This window comes from Oncorhynchus kisutch, linkage group LG3, assembly GCF_002021735.2.
Source record: "Oncorhynchus kisutch isolate 150728-3 linkage group LG3, Okis_V2, whole genome shotgun sequence".
In the NCBI taxonomy this organism is placed as follows: domain Eukaryota; kingdom Metazoa; phylum Chordata; class Actinopteri; order Salmoniformes; family Salmonidae; genus Oncorhynchus; species Oncorhynchus kisutch.
The window spans coordinates 17,881,379-17,901,054 of NC_034176.2; the positions used below are offsets into that span (position 1 = coordinate 17,881,379).

At 42.0% G+C, this 19,676-nt stretch overlaps 1 protein-coding gene across 1 annotated transcript; it reads left to right on the top strand.

Moving 5' to 3' along the window:
• The first annotated feature begins 42 nt into the window (after positions 1-42).
• On the top strand, positions 43-18,574 carry LOC109871508 (mevalonate kinase). Its single transcript, XM_031818109.1, has 11 exons — positions 43-189; positions 291-387; positions 2,518-2,665; positions 4,638-4,785; positions 6,001-6,156; positions 6,696-6,799; positions 7,155-7,200; positions 9,818-9,908; positions 10,415-10,534; positions 11,002-11,155; positions 12,613-18,574. The coding sequence occupies exons 1-11, from the start codon at positions 71-73 to the stop codon at positions 12,762-12,764; spliced, it is 1,335 nt and encodes a 444-aa protein (XP_031673969.1). The 5' UTR covers positions 43-70; the 3' UTR covers positions 12,765-18,574.
• The last annotated feature ends 1,102 nt before the right edge of the window (positions 18,575-19,676 follow it).

Genomic DNA, 19,676 nt, shown 5'->3' on the forward strand with positions numbered 1-19,676 from the left:
ATCTCACCTCTAGCGCTGATTGGACATGAAGCCAGAGGCATGTCCCGCTGGCTGTGTTGACTGTCGCTTGATGTTTTCAAGATTGTGGTATTTAACAGTGCCGACAGCTTCATACGGACGCTTTATCCTTTCTAAAACTACCACGGGTGTTTGTAAAGACTACCCCTCATCGTACGGAGTGGTTTGGAGGTATTACTATATATAGCTACAGGACGTTTTCCCGATTAATTAACTGGAAGAAGCTTGCTAACGTTATCTATTTTACTAACAATTCAACATTTACTTGGCAGGCTTTATTTTGCTATCAGAATGCAAATCAAGGAATGTATAGTGTCTGCACCAGGGAAAGCTATCCTCCACGGAGAACACGCTGTCGTGCATGGCAAGGTAAGTATTTTTTTATATTTCACCTTTATTTAACCAGGTAAGCTAGTTGAGAACAAGTTCTCATTTTCAACTGCGACCTGGCCAAGATGAAGCAAAGCAGTGCGACACAAACAACAGAGTTACACATGGAATAAACAAGCGTGCAGTCAGTAACACAATATATAAAAATAAAGTCTATATACAGTGTGTGCAAATGGCATGAGGATTTCCTATTTCACAACAAAGCATCCTTCACTCATGCTGCCAAACATACCCTTGTAAAACTGACCATCCTACCGATCCTTGACTTCGGCGATGTCATTTACAAAATAGCCTCCAACACTCTACTCAGCAAATTGGATGTAGTCTATCACAGTGCCATCCAGTTTGTCACCACTGCCCCATATACTACCCACTACTGCGACCTGTATGCTCTCGTTGGCTGGCCCTCACTACATATTTGTCGCCAAACCCAATGGCTCCAGGTCATCTATAAGTCTATGCTAGGTAAAGTCCCGCCTTATCTCAACTCACTGGTCACCATAGTAGCACCCACCTGCAGCACACGCTCCAGCAGGTATATTTCACTGGTCACCCACAAAGCCAATTCATCCTTCGGCTGCCTTTCCTTCCAGTTCTCTGCTGCCAATGACTGGAACGAACTTCAAAAATCACTGAAACTGGAGACTCATATCTCCCTCACTAGCTTTAAGCACCAGCTGTCAGAGCAGCTCACAGATCACTGCACCTGTAAATAGCCCATCCAACTATCATCACCATATTGTTATTTATTTTGCTCCTTTGCACCCCAGTATTGCTACTTGCACACTCATCTTCTGCACACTCATCTTTTGCACATCTATCACCCCAGTGTTTAATTTTCCATACTGTAATATTTTTGCCACTATGGCCTATTTATTGCCTCACCCCCTTATCCTACCTCATTTGCACACACTGTATATATACTTTCTCTATTGTATTATTGACTGTATGTTTGTTTATTCCATGTGTAACTCTGTGTTATTGTTTGTCGCACTGCTTTGCTTTATCTTGGCCAGGTCAGTTGTAAATGAGAACTTGTTCTCAACTAGCTTACCTGGTTAAATCAAGGTGAAAATAAAAAAACAGACATGTACTGAACAATATTATAAATGCAACAATTAATGATTTTACAAATTTACAGTTCATAAGGAAATCAGTCAATTGAAATAAATTGAATTAGGCCCCAATCAATGGATTTCACATGACTGGGCAGGGGCGTAGCCATGGGTGGGCCGGGGAGGGCATAGGCCTACCCGCTGGGGAGCCAGGCCCACCCACTCACAATGAGTTTTTCCCCACAAAAGGGCTTTATTACAGACAGAGATACTCCTCAGTTTCATCAGCTGTCTGGGTGGCTGGTCTCAGACGATCCCACCGGTGAAGAAGCTGGATGTGGAGGTCCTGGACTGGCGTGGTTCCATGTGGTCTTCGGTTATGAGGCCGGCTGGACTGCCAAATTCTCTAAAACGACATTGGGAGGTGGCATATAGTAGAAATGAACATAACATTATATGGCATCCTCTCTGGTGGACATTGCTGCAGTCAGCATGCCAATTGCACACTTCCTCTCAAATTGAGACGTATATGGCATTGTTGTGTGACACAACTGCACATTTTATTTTTCCTTTATTGTCCCCAGCACAAAGTGCACCTGTGTAATGATCATGCTGTTTAATCAGCTTCTTGATATACCACACCTGTGGATGGATTATCTTGGCAAAGGAGACATGTTAACTAACTGGGATTTAAACAAATTTGTGCACAACATTTGAGAGAAATAAGCTTTTTTTTGTGTGTGTATGGAAAAATTCTGGGATCATTTATTTAAGCTCATGAACTATGGGACCAACACTTTACATTTTACGTTTTATACTTTTGTTAAGTATATTTTGAGCCTGATTTACTTTATTGTATGAATATCTTACTGAAGATAGTTGTCCATGCCAGTCCATCATCTTTATGTATTCATTAGATTTGTTCGTCATATGACCCCCAGGACAAGCAGTGTTATTGTTTTCAGTTCACCGAAAGATTGGTTGTTGAAATTAAATTGATTTGACAGTAACCACAACAATAATTCAGAGGTATTTTTGCTCCCACCCGTGCTAGGTGGCTCTGGCTGTAAGTTTGAACCTGCGCACATACCTACGGTTGCAGGCCACATCCACTAGTAAAGTCTGCATCAATCTCCCCAACATCAACACTTTCCTCAGCTGGGATGTGGCCGTGTTGAAGCAGCTCCTCCCTGACTTTGGAGGTGAGAGATGTTGTAGGGCTGACAGATTGGTAACTGGAGTGGGATTTGAACCCTGGTCCCTATCAGTCCAACATCTTAGTCATTACACAAAGAGGCTCTTGACCAGGTAGGTGTTGTACAAAGGTTGCTACACTTGTCCCTTCTCTTCACGTTCCTGGCATCCATGCTGCGGTACATAATGGCCTCCCAGTAGCTGTATTCCACTTCTGATAGTGCTGAGCTATTAGTGCTTTTTGTGGTAATTTTGGTTAAATTATTTTTATGAAAAAAATATTCATGGATTTGAGTTTTGATTATTTGGGTAAGGTTAAATGCTGTAACAACACAGAATAAAACAATGAATAAAAGTCCCATGATGGTAGTGACTACCCATTACTACTTATCACTTATTAACCATTTATGCACATTACTTAAAAAAAATATTTCTGTTATTGTGAGTATTACATTTATTTAACAACTTTATTTAATTCCAAGTAATCTCATCTCTATAGAGCTGCTGCCTATGATTTCTGACAAAATCACTGTTTAGTAGCTCTTCAAAGTAAATAAAGCATACTTTTATGACTGCTGAATACCAACTATCAATCACTTAGATGATGTTTTTTCAGGTAGTGATACCTCTCGAAGCAACAGCTGCTCTCTCTATCGCATCACGATCGTGCATTCTTCTGCTTCTGTAGCAGGCGTAAAAGAAGAACAAACCAAACACCTACTGTGCTGGAATGTGCGATCAATTATAGTCTGCCGAATTCTGTGCTACTAAGAAAAAATACATCTATCCATACTAATTTCTATCACCCTCCCCAATCAAGCACCCCTACCCTATTACACTTGATATCATGCTGAAACAATCCACCCTCAGGATTATTCAGCATGTTCGACAGTAACATCTGCTTTCCATTTCTTGCATTGAAAAAAGGAATCCTATCTGTACTGAGCAGCACTGATAAGCTTTCACATCATTGACCTTCTTTCCTACTGATCAATCCTTTGGTCTCAATCACTCTGCCTCTCTTCACATTTTCTATAGTATCATCTATGGACATAGATAATGGAACCCCAGTGATGACTCTCCTCAATCTAGCATAAGCACATGGCTTTTAATCTTCTTCCCATTAAGCTTTTCCATTAGCAGAATATTCCCTTGCTGAGCCTGGCTACCACAAAGTATTAGCAGTCTTCCATTTCCAATGAACCGGGCTAGTTTGAATTCGCCTATCTCTTTCTCTACGGCATTGGTTAATCAGATAGAGTGTAAACGAGGCCCTGTGGTCTCAAACACCATCAGAACTTTCCACTCCGACACATTATTAGTCTTGCTTCCTACCTTGACCCTCTTTATGCCTTCTTTACTAGATGCTCCACTACTTTCTGTTTCATGATCTCTCTTCTTCCTATGTCTTTCCACTACAGACCATTCAGATCCTTGACCCTCATCCTCCTGATCCATATCATCAGAACTGTCACCCATATTGATCACATTCCAGCACAGCCATTTTCTCGACTTGGTCCGCACTACTCTCCGCCACTCTCCACCATGTCCAACCATCCGCCATATGTTCTTGCAAATCATCCCGACGTCCTGCTTCCTCTTCCGTCTCTCCATTATGGTCATTGTAGTTAATTGCCATGTTTTATGCACTAAAATATGTATATTGGCCCGTTTGAATCTACAACTCCCTACTACATCGCAGAGTTCAGGCTTGATCTGATTTATCTCTAGAAAAACTGTGCAATGTATTTGCGCATTGAGCTCAATCCCCCCCCAAAACGTAACAAATGAGTAAGTAACATTTTTAAAAATCAGTTTATCAATCAGCACAAGACGCCAACGTATCACATTTTGGAGATGAGCTGGAATTGAACCCAAAAACTATTGGCAAATTTGTAAAATAACAGCTGAAAGTATCGTTGTGGTAGTTTTTGTTTAATTCTCTTATTGTAATGTTGTCGTTGTCATTCTGTCTCACAGCTGAGCTGGGGAATGTGAATGAGCTTGATGCAGAGCTTGTCAGGATGCTGCGAAACTTTGTTGGTGTATCAAATGGAACCTTGGATACTCGCAGCATGGCCATCCTAGCCTTCCTCTACATCTACCTCTGTGTCTTTGCCAAGTCAAGGTAAGAGTGTCAACTGATTTATATAGGTCTGTTAACATAGGGTAATGCTAATCTTGGTACCCAAGAACCAAACCTCTAATGCCCAAATGAACACCACAGACCCCATCCTAGTGAGAAAGACTTGGACAGATAGGCGCTGGGTAGATGCTAAGGAGTAGGCCTAATCATGAGTTGACGCTTGCAGCGCTATGCTAGCATGTCTGAGATAGTGGTGGACGGTCTCTGACAGGACGGACAGCCACTAATGATAGGCTGGCACTGGGCTCACGCTGCAGCCTTAACAAGTATGGATTTTCTTGTCCCAAGGGAAAGCAGCTCCTTAATTAGTTTTGAGTGTCCTCCTGTCCTGTCTGCCCAGAAAGAGCCTGGCTGTCATGGGCATTGACAGTGCCTGTCCTGTCTGCCCAGAAAGAGCCCGGCTGTCATGGGCATTGACAGTGCCTGTCCTGTCTGCCCAGAAAGAGCCCGGCTGTCATGGGCATTGACAGTGCCCAGAAAGAGCCCGGCTGTCATGGGCATTGACAGTGCCCAGAAAGAGCCCGGCTGTCATGGGCATTGACAGTGCCCAGAAAGAGCCCGGCTGTCATGGGCATTGACAGTGCCCAGAAAGAGCCCGGCTGTCATGGGCATTGACAGTGCCCAGAAAGAGCCCGGCTGTCATGGGCATTGACAGTGCCCAGAAAGAGCCCGGCTGTCATGGGCATTGACAGTGCACAGAAAGAGCCCGGCTGTCATGGGCATTGACAGTGCACAGAAAGAGCCCGGCTGCCATGGGCATTGACAGTGCCTGTCTTGTCTGCCCAGAAAGGGCAAGTCTACTGCAGTCACACCCATGCACATATGTACGCCACACTAGTTGTTCACAATAAAAATGACTGCTGTGTCTAGACCCTTTGGCCAGTTGGATTAAGATCAAAGGAAATGTGCTTTTTTTGGGATGTTTTTGCTGTAGGAGCTGTTGCAAAGTGTGATGTTTTTGTGTGGGATTGAGTGCCCTAAAAGCTATTACAAACACTAGTGTAGCTGGTGTTTAAACACAAAAAACAATAGTGCTATTTTTAGCTTTTTCATCCACATTTAATAGTTTTTCACTCAGCCATACCCAACTAGGCTGAAGAAATCCTACTACAGTCACATTCCTAGATGTAAGAAAGCCATGCTGATAATGTTTGCAGTAATTGATTGAATGTGGTTAATAGTTCTCGTCCATCTCAGGGAGTTGCCCAGTCTGACGGTGTCTGTGTGGTCAGAGTTGCCAACTGGAGCGGGTCTGGGGTCCAGCGCTGCCTACTCTGTGTGCCTGGCTGCAGCCATGCTTTCTGCCAGTGGGACCATCCCTTCTCCACTGAGTGACCAGGAAAACACAGCCAGGTAATGACCTAACACCAAATACCCTACTGGATCTATTAACATTGAATTATTTAAAGAAATCTCTCCAGTAGCTGTTTTTTTTTTATTGGAACAAACAAATAAAACATTGTAAGCCATATTTGTCTTAATTTATAGTTACTCTAGTTATTTTAGAGTAGCGACTGCAGCACCACTAGCTGAGTCCTTGGATATGCTATTCCACCCTCCAGACAGTCAGTCAATACAAATATATTCTGCCCACAGTGTGAACTATTTGCTTCCGTTTGGCTGCAGTTTCTCCAGCAACCTACATATTGTTTTTCAGTCATCTGTAAAGATTTTTATAGTTTTCAGATCCCCATTTTTCTTGAATCTATTTCCACAACTGGAGGATGCTTGTTCGTTATAAATTCTGGAAGTCAGATCGGACTTTGTTTCTGATGTCCTCACATGTCAGTATGGGCGGGGCTGGACAAGAGGGCTATGTTAGATAGGGGTTGAAGGCCCAGTGTAAATCCTCATTGTAATCATCTCTTCTGTATTTCAATGTGTTTCAACAGGTGGGGTGAGGTGGAGATGGAGCTAATTAACAGGTGGGCGTTTCAGGGAGAGAGGATCATCCATGGGAACCCCTCAGGCGTAGACAATGCTGTGGGGACATGGGGTAAGACCCGGATCCCTCTGCCTTGTGCATTCAACAGCACAGACCCCACGGTAGCACACCGCTTTGTGGTGTGTTTGGTACAATGAATGGTGTGATACAATCTGGCAGCATGTTCTGTCTGCAGAACGGCACTGAACAGTATTGTAGCGGGAGTTACTTTTCTTGTGTGTGTTCTCTGTGAGCAGGCTGCTGTTACAGTTAGCAGTGGGGAAATGTGCTGCATGTAATGCAGTCACCAGCTGCAGTATTCCTTTGTGTGGTGTGAGGGCTGTTTTGCAGCCAGAAAATACTATTTTGCTTAAATTACTCTATGGTATCTGATTGATGGCCTATCACTTTGCTTTGACTCTTGAAGGTGGCATATTGAGATACCGTTCTGGGAAGATAACAGCCTTAAGCAGGTACTGTACACTAAACCAATCCCTTTCCATGTCACTGCAGTGAATATGGTCAATGGGCCTAATTTACATTGCCAGTTATACAGAGTGTGATAGCATGCCTTATTTTAAAGTAGTCGACTGTGTTGTGGAGGGATTAATGAATGTCATCCAGGTCAGTGTGTTAATGGATTATACTCTTGAATAATTATGGCAGGTGGCATTAAATCCCCAATGCAGTTACAATGGACTACTTTAGAATAAGGACATACAGTGGGGCAAAAAAGTATTTAGTCAGCCACCAATTGTGCAAGTTCTCCCACTTAAAAAGATGAGAGGCCTGTAATTTTCATGATGGGTACACTTAAACTATGACAGACAAAATTAGAAGAAAAAAAATCCAGAAAATCACATTGTAGGATTTTTAATGAATTTATTTGCAAATTATGGTGGAAAATAAGTATTTGGTCACCTACAAACAAGCAAGATTTCTGGCTCTCACAGACCTGTGACTTATTATTCAAGAGGCTCCTCTGTCCTCCACTCGTTACCTGTATTAATGGCACCTGTTTGAACTTGTTATCAGTATAAAAGACAACTGTCCACAACCTCAAACAGTCACACTCCAAACTCCACTATGGCCAAGACTAAAGAGCTGTCAATGGACACCAGAAACAAAATTGTAGGCCTGCACCAGGCTGGGAAGACTGAATCTGCAATAGGTAAGCAGCTTGGTTTGAAGAAATCAACTGTGGGAGCAATTATTAGGAAATGGAAGACATACAAGACCACTGATAATCTCCCTCGATCTGGGGCTCCACGCAAGATCTCACCCCGTGGGGTCAAAATGATCACACGAACGGTGAGCAAAAATCCCAGAACCAGTTGGGGGACCTAGTGAATGACCTGCAGAGAGCTGGGACCAAAGTAACAAAGCCTACCATCAGTAACACACTACGCCGCCAGGGACTCAAATCCTGCAGTGCCAGACGTGTCCCCCTGCATAAGCCAGTACATGTCCAGGCCCGTCTGAAGTTTGCTAGAGAGCATTTGGATGATCCAGAAGAAGATTGGGAGAATGTCATATGGTCAGATGAAACCAAAATATAACTTTTTGGTAAAAACTCAACTCGTTGTGTTTGGAGGACAAAGAATGCTGAGTTGCATCCAAAGAACACCATACCTACTGTGAAGCATGGGGGTGGAAACATCATGCTTTGGGGCTGTTTTTCTGCAAAGGGACCAGGACGACTGATCCGTGTAAAGGAAAGAATGAATGGGGCCATGTATCGTGAGATTTTGAGTGAAAACCTTCTTCTATCAGCAAGGGCATTGAAGATGAAACGTGGCTGGGTCTTTCAGCATGACAATGATCCCAAACACACCGCCCGGGCGCAACAAAGGAGTGGCTCCGTAAGAAGCATTTCAAGGTCCTGGAGTAGCCTAGCCAGTCTCCAGATCTCAACCCCATAGACAATCTTTGGAGGGAGTTGAAAGTCTGTGTTACCCAGCAACAGCCCCATAACATCACTGCTCTAGAGGAGATCTGCATGGAGGAATAGACCAAAATACCAGCAACAGTGTGTGAAAACCTTGTGTAGACTTACAGAAAACGTTTGACCTCTGTCATTGCCAACAAAGGGTAAATAACAAAGTATTGAGAAACTTTTGTTATTGACCAAATACTTATTTTCCACCATAATTTGCAAATAAATTCATAAAAAATCCTACAATGTGATTTTCTGAAGAAACAAAATCTAATTTTGTCTGTCATAGTTAGTACCTATGATGAAAATTACAGGCCTCTCTCTCCTCTTTTTAAGTGGGAGAACTTGCACAATTGGTGGCTGACTAAATACTTTTTTGCCCCACTGTACCTCTGTGACACTGCCCATGCTGTCACAAACAATGAATGGAAAATATAGTCTGTGCTCCTTCTCTTTGGATTCTATTGACTCCACTCTGCTATTGCCACTCTGTTACAGGAATTGAATTCCTCTGTTTTAACACGCAATTAAAATGAAACACTCTGTCAATTCATAAGGATTTGTATGACCCTTATTTTATAAAAATGGACAGAGCCCAGTCTTAAAGTCAAATAGCAGCTTTTATTCACGAGAGTACTGAACACGATAGTTTACCACAGGTTATAAACTGAAAATGACGTCATTAGTTCCAGTACCAACCCGTCTCTTCTCCCACCCTGGTACAAAGGCAGTATCTCAAGCCTTCCCACATCGTCTCACCACCAATTTAATATAATTTATGAGCCAAGGTCTTCTTGTGTAGATAAGCATTCTAGCCAGTCTGAAGATATAGTTCATTCATTTCTACCAAGGAACAGACAGTCATTGTTCTAATTCTTGATTATATTTACACACATTCAGTACTAGGATTAAGAAAGAAAATTCATACATATACAGTAACATAATAGTATTCTGATTAGTACATATACAGTAACATAATAGTATTCTGATTAGTCAGTCCTGATTGAAATGTATACATAATTAGTCATTATTGATAAAAATTCCCTTAACACACTCATGAGGAGAAACATTGACAATAGCATCACCTGAATAAATACAGGTACATAATGTGGTATGATATTGCTAACTTTCCTTTAATGTTTTCCCACTTGTAGGGTCCCAATGTTAAGGATCCTACTCACGAACACCAAGGTCCCTCGCAGCACCAAGGTACTTGTTGCTGGAGTGAAGGACAAAATGAACAAGGTACTAAATGGCTGTGGTCTCGTCTACACTTTGTTCTCCTCCCCAGCCCTGTAATTAGTGTAATCACCAGGGCTTTAATTTGCATGGGAAAAATACTCTGGGGCCTGGCATTGACTGCCTTCATAAAACATGGAGAAGAAGCGCTAAGCTAGCACCCCTGTGTGCCGTTGCCTCGGTGACATCCACAGGTGTGAGCACTTCTGTTCTGTTAGATTGTCATAGGTGACGTTACTGGCAGTGTTGTGATTGTGGGAAAGAGCTACATTTTTTCCGCTCAGCACCGAGTGACTGGCTTTTTGTGCTGCTATGCAATATGTACTGACTGTTTTAATTAATGATATGACCGCTAGATGAGACATTATTATGGACATTTGCTGCTTTAGTCTGCACTGACTTTTTAAAAGTATATTTAGTGTTGTTAAATTCCTTTACTTTGAATTCCCAATTATTTGTCAAAAGTATTCATTCTATATTTTATTTGCTGTTTTCTTCCTCCCCCCCTCCAGTTTCCCTCTATTATAAACCCTGTACTGGAGTCTGTGGATGCAGTCTCCTGCACCTGTGAGCAGACCTTAACAGAGATGGCCAGCGACACCCCCACACCAGAGCACTACAATGTCCTGGAGGTACAGTATGGAAACACATGTTGCCTATAGACGGTGTGTTCTGGTGGGGCAGACACTACCAGTCTGACACAACGTAGAAAATTATTGACTTACTCTTACACATTGTAAAAGCCAGGGGTGCAACTTTCACTAGGGACTGGGGACATGTCCCCTTAACATTTTGAAATTGCGTTTGTTGTCCCCCCCCCCCCCCAGTTTTATCATTGGAATGTGATACAAAATGAGGCAACGGTGTGCTTTAGGACCATGCGGATGCCTGCGAGTGTTCGGGTAGGCTGTTTGGAGTGGTTATCTTCATTTATAAAAATAATTATACCCCCCCTCACTTCTAAAACCAAAGTTGCACCCCTGGTAAAAACTATAGCTGCATGAAAAGCCAAAATACAGAACAAAATTGTGTTTTCATACAAACCAGATTGAAAATGAAATTATGTCAAAACCCACATCTGCTATTATGTCTCCCATAGGAGCTTATTGACATCAACCAGCACCACCTGAATGTGATTGGTGTCGGACACACGACCCTGGACACCCTGTGCCAGGTCACCCTGGCCAGAGGTCTACACAGCAAGCTGACTGGTGCCGGAGGAGGGGGCTGTGGCATTACCTTGCTTAGACCAGGTACTGTAGCTGACTGCTAGTAACGCCTCCCTGCACTTTCATCTGGCTCACAGTAATCAACTGTGGGCGTCTGTATGTTATGTGTTCTTACACTGCATTGGCATTGCCACCATCTATGGCCCTGGCCTTAATTTTGAGGCAGAGAGTTGCTGAAAGCCTTGTTGCCTTGTCTATATTTTTATGAATAGTGTGACCTCTTAACGGTGAGCGAGATCTGTGAAATGACATCTGCATGCTGATTGTATGTCGACACATCAGTAGATTTGGCTCATTATATTGATTTGACGGTGAGCCAAGATATGGGTTGTGTGCCAAAATGTCATCCTCTTTTGAGGTAAAAGTTATGTCTCAAACTGATGGCATGGAGAAGGAAAGCTGGTTGAGTTAGCCAGGAGGGTCCCGTGTTTCCCGCTTATCTTCCACAAAAATCCACTGCCACCTTTGCTTATGCCTGCAGCCCATAACAGACTATATAGCCCCAAATGAAGTTGATTTGTTTTGTTGTACTAGCAAAGAAGTGTTGCACATTTTTTGTGGTTTGCAGCTATTTTCCAAAAGGTTTAGTCAAGTGTTTCCCTCAGTACTCTCAGATCAGCTTTGACCTGAGACGTTTTGATTTGAGCGAGAGCAGGGACGAAACATGCAGTGATGTAACCTGCTATCCTGCAGCCTTGTTAAAACCCACCACTGTCTGACGTGCTACGTATTTATCATTTCTTTGTAATGAGCTTTGTAATGATTTTTCTCCACATAGAGATGTACTTTAGCTTACTGTTTGTTCTTCAGCTGAATAAATACTGCTACTACTAATACAGTATAGTAGCCATTTCAGACACTTTTATCCAAAGCGACTTACTGTACAGTAGAGAGAGTGGGAGCAAACATTTTGTTAATATATTTGACCCCAGTGGGAATTGAACCCATGACCCTGGCGTTGCTAGTGCCATGTTCTTCCCAGCTGAGCCACACACACTGAGCCACACAGCACCACAGAAGCGGTTCAGGTTAAATGCCCTCTTCAAGGTCAGTCTGAAATCCAAATCCCACGCAAACATTTCCTTTGCTGCATGGTGGGAGGCTTTCTACTTTTACTTTCAGAAATTGCTCCCCTATTTGACACATTTTCACCCCAAGCATTTTAGCCCTAGCCTATGTTTACACATTATTATCCAGTTATTGGGCACCCTGGTGTTTGCTAGAGAGGGCTTTGTGGGTTCAGCTCTCACAGCGGCTGTCAGACTCCACCTCCTAGTGGGAGTCTCGCATCACAGAACCCTAGGGTGCGGACTCCGAGGGGTGCCATTTCAGTAGCAAACCTAGTCCTTCTCCCAAGCTCTACAGATGTAAATGAATCCTCCGGTGCAGCAAGCAGGAACGGAGGGTCAAAAACAAGTTGGGTGTTAAATGTAGTTCACAATGTGTGATGGTTTGTTTTTCTTTGTGATTTCCTCTCGTAGAAACGGAGTGTTCGGTGATCCAGAACACGATCCAGGACTTGAGAGACTGTGGCTATGACTGCTGGGAGACCCGTATCGGTGCAGCAGGTGTGCAGCAGCACTCTCCCCTCGCTGTGAAAGAGCAGGTCCTGGAGGTTTTGGCGCGCTACTGAGACTCACTGGCCATGGGTGTGCCCAATGCCTTCCCTACAGGGTAGCGGGGAGCTTAGCTCCATGACTCTGGCCTACCAAGTCTTCTATTGTAAACCTTTCTGGGATATGTGGGACGGTAGCGTCCCACCTCGCCAACATCCAGTGAAAGTGCAGGGCGCCAAATTCAAACCAACAAATATCTCATAATTAAAATTCCTCAAGCATACAAGTATTTTACACCATTTTAAAGATAAAATTATTGTTAATCCAGCCACAGTGTCCGATTTCAAAAAGGCTTTACAGCGAAAGCACCACAAACGATTGTTAGGTCACCACCAAGTCACAGAAAAACAGCCATTTTTCCAGCCAAAGAGAGGAGTCACAAAAAGCACAAATAGAGAAAATGAATCACTAACCTTTGATCTTCATCAGATGACACTCATAGGACTTCATGTTACACAATACATGCATGTTTTGTTTGCTGAAGTGCATATTTATATTTAAAAAAAATCATTTTACATTGGCGCGTTACGTTCAGTAGTTCTAAAACATGCAGTGATTGTGCAGAGAGCCACATCAATTTACAGAAATGCTCATCATAAATGTTGATTAAAAATACAAGTGTTATACATGGAATTAGAGATATACTTCTCCTTAATGCAACCGCAGTGTCAGATTTTTTTTTTACATTACAGAAAAAGAAAACCATGCAGTAATTTGAGTACAGCATTCACACAACAAAGCAGCCAAAAAGATACCCGCCATATTGTGTAGTCATCATTAGTCAGAAATAGAATCAGAATGCACTCCCAGGAATCCCAGTTACACAATAAATGTTTGATTTGTTCGATAAAGTTCATAATTTATGTCCAAATAGCTTCTTTTGTTAGGGCGTTTGGTAAACAAATCCAAACGCGCGTTCAGGTCCAGCCGAACGTCGGGACAAAAATTTCAAGAAGATATATGTATATGTGTCGTAGAAAATTGTCAAACTAAGTATAGAATCAGTCTTTAGGATGTTTTTAACATAAATCTTCAATAATGTTCCAACCGTAGAATTCCATTGTCTGTAGAAAAGCAATGAAACGAGAGCAAACTCTCTCCTGGCCGCCCAATACAAGCCTGTGGCACTCTGCCAGACACCTGGCTCAATCCCCTCTCATTCACCCCCACTTCACAGTAGAAGCTTCAAAAAAAGTTCTAAAGACTGTTGACATCTAGTGGAAGCCTTAGGAAGTGCAATATGACCCCATTTACACTGTATATTGGAATGGCAAAGAGTTGAAAAACTACAGAACTACTTTCCCACTTCCTGGTTGGCTTTTTCTCAGGTTTTCGCCTGCCATATGAGTTTTGTTATACTCACAGACATCATACAAACAGTTTTAGAAACTTCAGTGTTTTCTATCCAATACTACTAATAATATGCATATGTTAGCATCTGGGACAGAGTAGCAGGCAGTTTACTCTGGGCACCTTATTCATCCAAGCTACTCAATACTGCCCCCCTGTCACCAAAAGTTAAGGAATAACAGCGAACAATAGAGTTGGCTACAGTATGGGTTGACACGTAAATATTAATAGCACTTGTCTATTAGACTACCAACAGTCAAGACGCTTTGTGTCAGGGGAGGACAATAGCTCATCACACACATCACTTATTTTTCTAACTCTGAAATCATGCCATTTCATGAGGTCATGAAACTAATATTGTAGGTGAACTAGGCAGATCACAAGTCACTTTGAAATGTGGTTTTCTAGTTTTCACTATTGGAGTATGAGCCTCCCCTGAATATTAACAGAATATTATGAATAATATTAACAGATGTGGGTTTGAACCGTTTTTCTAGGTTTTTCATGAGCTTTTCATTAGATGTCTAAAGCGGATGCTGCAGAAGAGCAAGAAACACTGTGCTCAGCAGTGTGTCTAGCTGATGGTTTTGGCAGAGAGAACTAGTATTAAAAAACGAGTCAAAACGAACCCACTGGGATTAAAAAAAATTCAAAAATTAAGACCGATGACCAACCTTGACTTTAGTGCTTATTTGTTTTCAACTCAAGATTGGTCCATCTGTTATTTTTCAGTATGCGGTTTTTCGTCGTGTTTTTGAATATCAGTACCTTCGTTGACGTCTTGTTAATTTCAAAAGAGGGTGCCATGATCTGTTTGTCCAATAGATGGCAGCAAAATGTAAGAATTCACTAACCTCAACAGGGATTGAGTGAGTCAGAGCAACAGGGACTGAGCGAGTCAGAGCGATAGATTGTCATTCAGTGTTTGCTTCAGGTGTCAATACAATGCCATGGCTGATGCACTATTTGTTAAACTAACCTTTTAAAACTGAAAACCTTCTAGTTCTATGTGTCACATAAATGGTGTGTGGATGTCTTTTTAAAGGAGCTATTGCACACTTGGACACCATCCAAGACTAGTTTTTTTAATATTTTTTTTACATAAACCACTTCCTCAAGAAGCATAGCACGGAAATTGTTTTTTCAAGGTCCAAAGCAAAAATTGTATTTCTCCATACTTTTTTTGTGGTGAGACCATGTTTTTCTGAAGACAGCCCCTCAAAGCTCTTCTTTCCAAGAGCTGAGTATGAAATTGAAAATGACAGCCATTATCTGATTTCTTTGGTCATCAAATATGTCTGACGCATCATGCCGCAGACCAAGAAATGCAAGGCCTTTAAAAATAACTATTGGTAGGTAGGCTAGGCTACATCTCTGCCTTTCACATTGGTTTTCATGTTTTGTTATTTATATTAACCATGATATGCTAGAGCATGTATAAGAGGGGGAAAAAATCTAATCTTGAATCAATGTATTTCAGTACATATCAGAGGAGGCTGGTTGGAGGACCTAAAGGAGGATAGGCTCATTGTAATGGATGCAATAAATGAAATGGAGTCAAACGTGGTTTCCATGCGTTTGATGCTGTTCCATTAATTCCATTCCAGCCATTACAATGATCCTGTCCTCCTATAGCTCCTTCCACCAGCCTCCTCTGGTACATATGCATCCCGTATTTCTATTGATTTATTTTCAAAATTAGGAAAAGCATTTGTTTTTGATCAGTGTTAATGTTGTGTGAGAAAGGTGGTGTAGCACATGAGGAATGGGAGGCTGGCTCTCCAAGGCTTATCAGTGAGCCTGGATTAATGTCCTCTAATGTGGATCAACAGCTCGTGGCGTGCAGTGACTCACGCTTACTTTTGTGCTGACACACACACACACACACACACACGGGCATCTTCAAATGATGTTTTACTTAACTGCTCATCCTCTAAGCATAACAGAAATTTCTGCCTATGCTGCATTCGTATAAGATATGGATTAGCCTAATTTAGAAAACTTCTCATTTCGGGAAAGGTCAGTTGGGGATATCTGAGTCTTAAATCTAAATTTTTATTTAATTTTAAATGTCATGAAGATTGAGTAGTGTGGACCTGGCAGTGTGTATGAATGAACGGCATTTGTCACATGCCCCCCCCCCCCCCCTCCATCCCTTTCCGCCTGTCGCCCCTCTCGTCCCCCTGAATTGTGTCATCTTTATGTCAGTGCTGCCCCCGTCACTGCTCTGCACAGTCTCCCCTAACCCCCGCTGCAATTTAATTACCACTGCACTTTTCAATTGAAATGGCATTGACGAGGGGGGACAAGAGGGAGACAGCAGCCCAGCCGTGCCCGTTTCATTTTAAGCTCCTCTTTCTTCTCTACTTTCTCTCTCCTTTTACCCCTGCGAGGCACAGATGTTTTTTTTATCAATGTCAGTGCCAGCTTCTTTTTGCTCTGATGAATAGATTCTAAGAAGGCCCTGACATTATTTCAGATAACAGAAGGAGCAATGAAAGGGGGTCAAGGATAGAGGGAGAATGACAGCACTGGAGATGACATGAAAAGCCAAAAGAGAGAATGTGTAAATTATCTATTTTTTTTGTGGTTTTGTTTTCACAAAGTGTGCAGTGTTTGAATCATTATGGGAGAATAATAAGGGATGCAGAAATTGTACTGCTCAAGCAAAAGTAACGCAATGGTTAATTTTGTTATGGAAATGTTGTGATCATGATCACTATGGCACCACCATCCCTCTGGTCTCAATGAGCTGGTGAAATGTTGTCATGACCCATTCACTTTCAACACACAATTGGAACTGGCAGACAATATACCACTTTGTTCTTGGCCATGACTGTTTGCCTATACATGTTTTTCCTTGCAGGTCATTATATCGGTATCTATGTCAGTTGGAGATTTTGAGTACAGTATGTGGTCATTAACATTTAGTCGTTTCTTAGGATCCCCATTAGCTGTTGCCAAGGCAGCAGTGTGTGCGTGCATGTCCATCCTCTCCCAGCCTACAGGCACAGACAGACGGCTGACTAACATCAGCCCCCCCCACCACACACTCATTAGGGCTCTGTGACCCTCCTGTGGGGAGGTTGCCCTTTTAGGGAAGTGACGGGGCGGAGGGGGGCAGGGGCAACTGGCTGTGGTGAAAGCAGGCATCTGCTGACCCTATTAAAGCCAGTGGGGTGTGGTGGAATCTGTGACAGAATTCCCCAGAGTCCATGCTTCATTTGAAGAGGACTGAAACATTGGTACCACTTTGGAAAAACAATGGGTCACTTGTGACTCACGTGAGCACTAACATAACTAGACAGAGTTACCAGAACTACATCAACAGGGAGCGTTGACCACCACAGCACATGACTAGTGTCCACTCCACATACCATAATCATGTCATTACATCGATCAGGTAACTGGTTGTGTGAAGTAGTGGAAGAAACCTGCACAGTAGTATGTCATCTCCTTTGTGCTGGCAGCTCTTGTTTTAATTGCAGGCTAAGGTTTCTCTTTTTCTTGTTGCCTTTGAAGAGCCTTGTTGATTTTTATACCACCCCTCAACTCTGCTCTACTCGGTTTAAGAGCAAATCCCTTATGGCAAAGTTACCAGGAATGTAAAAGCATAAAATTGTCAGCAATATTTTTTTAATTATTTTTCCGCAAGACTGATGTGCAATCGAGACGTTTTGACATTGAAGTTTTGAAAAATTGGGCTCCTCTGCTTTTTAAAAAGAGTGAGAGGAAGTATTGAGGCTGTATTTTTATTCCTGCGGTCTGTCTCGTAGATGGGTCAGCTCAAGGGCTAGCTCATCGCCAACTCTGTTAAAAAATATGTATATTTTCTACTGAATGAGTCAAGTGCACCCCAACTCTAAAGCAGCTATGCTCCTGTTGTTATGGTTAAATGAACTGAACCTGTCAAATCCCCACCAAAACTTTGGCAATAATGATTTCTCAGGTTGTGTAGTTGTCTTCTGTGGAATTAATGCTATCTACTGTGGCATTTGGGTGAATATGCTAGTAAATGATATTGAAGTGGTTTCTCTTGATGTCTCTCGGTTATGAAGCTTCAATCAGAAATATGTACAATTCATTGCATCTATTGTAAATCTAGAGACTCAAACATTGATGCCAAATCTTTAATCATGCAACCACCCGCGTTAAGAACCTGGCATAGAACTCAATGCAATTACACTTGGCTTTCTAAAGAACCCAAATATCCAAGCAGAAATTTGATAAGCTGGCTATTATTAAATGAATGCTAATCTAACTTGCATACTTTGAACTGCCTTTTGAATAGAAGATACACTCATTGTCCTTGGGATACCTGCCAATTTAATTTAATCCTGCTGTGTGTCGCCGAGGTTTTGAGAGGATGAAGATCTTCCTATTTAATCACGTCATCAGTGTGATTGACGGCCTGTTAAAGCTCAGTCAACCGCTCATACTTAAAGATTCAGCATTAAAGTGAATAAATCAAGGTGAACAATGTGATTCATAGAATGGGGGGAAAACACATTCATCCCTATTAGGAGTTCTGTGATTATATCCCGTTGGTCTGTGCCCCACTGGGGACCATACACCATCATTTTATAGTATATTTACTTATACTCCAAGTATGACAATTGAGTACTTTTTTCCACCACTGCTGTTTAGACCACTCCACTCATGTAATTACTATGGGACAGGTAGGAGAGTTCATATTTCATCTGCTGCATTCACGATAATATCTAATAATCTGAAAGCGTTGCAAAATTGGTATCTCTTCTTGCTCATGCATTATGAATGAGTCACTGTTTTGCATAGATTAGCAATCACAGAAACCTTTCATATCAAAATGTGCCAGGAGGGTTCTATCTCTTTTTTTGAAGACGTGAGGTGACACATCCCTGCGCTTTTTAAGATGTGACAGATCAGGTGATACTGTCTCTCCCCATTTCTCTTCTATTCTCCCTCTTGCACTCTGATTTATTTCTCCATGCATATCATCATCATCATAGGGGGAATATATGTCATTTTCAACCTGCTTTTAAAGTGATTGCTCACTTGCTGAATATTTTTGCATCTGCAGTGTTGTCTGGGGCAGCGTGGCTAAGCTCAGCAGGGATGTTCTATTATCAAATTTAAACATTTGCCACAACCTAGGAAGAGGAAGATGGCACCGTGACCATCCTTGAAAACCTCTTCAGCTGGCAGGCAAAAAATGTGAATTTCCACCTAAAATGTTATACCCAAACTAAAAAGTGTGTAACTTAGTAATTATTTGCTGCACATGCAGATGGATGGTATCGTTTGAAAGGAAACACATTGTAGTTTGTATAGAAATGTCATATCATAGATAGGAATTACACAAGATAAGGTTTATTTTCCACATCACATGAAGAAGTAGTGCTGAGCATTGTTGTGGCCCAAAATGTACTCAAAGTATGACATACAGTTAGTTATACAATTGCAAACATTTCTTCACAGAAAAACTGAAATGGTTTAACCGTTTTCAAAACTGAGGCCTAAAACATCCAACATATCAGAGGTACAGGGCAATGTTTTCAACAATACACAATAAGTCAGTGTCCTGGGAACATATTGAA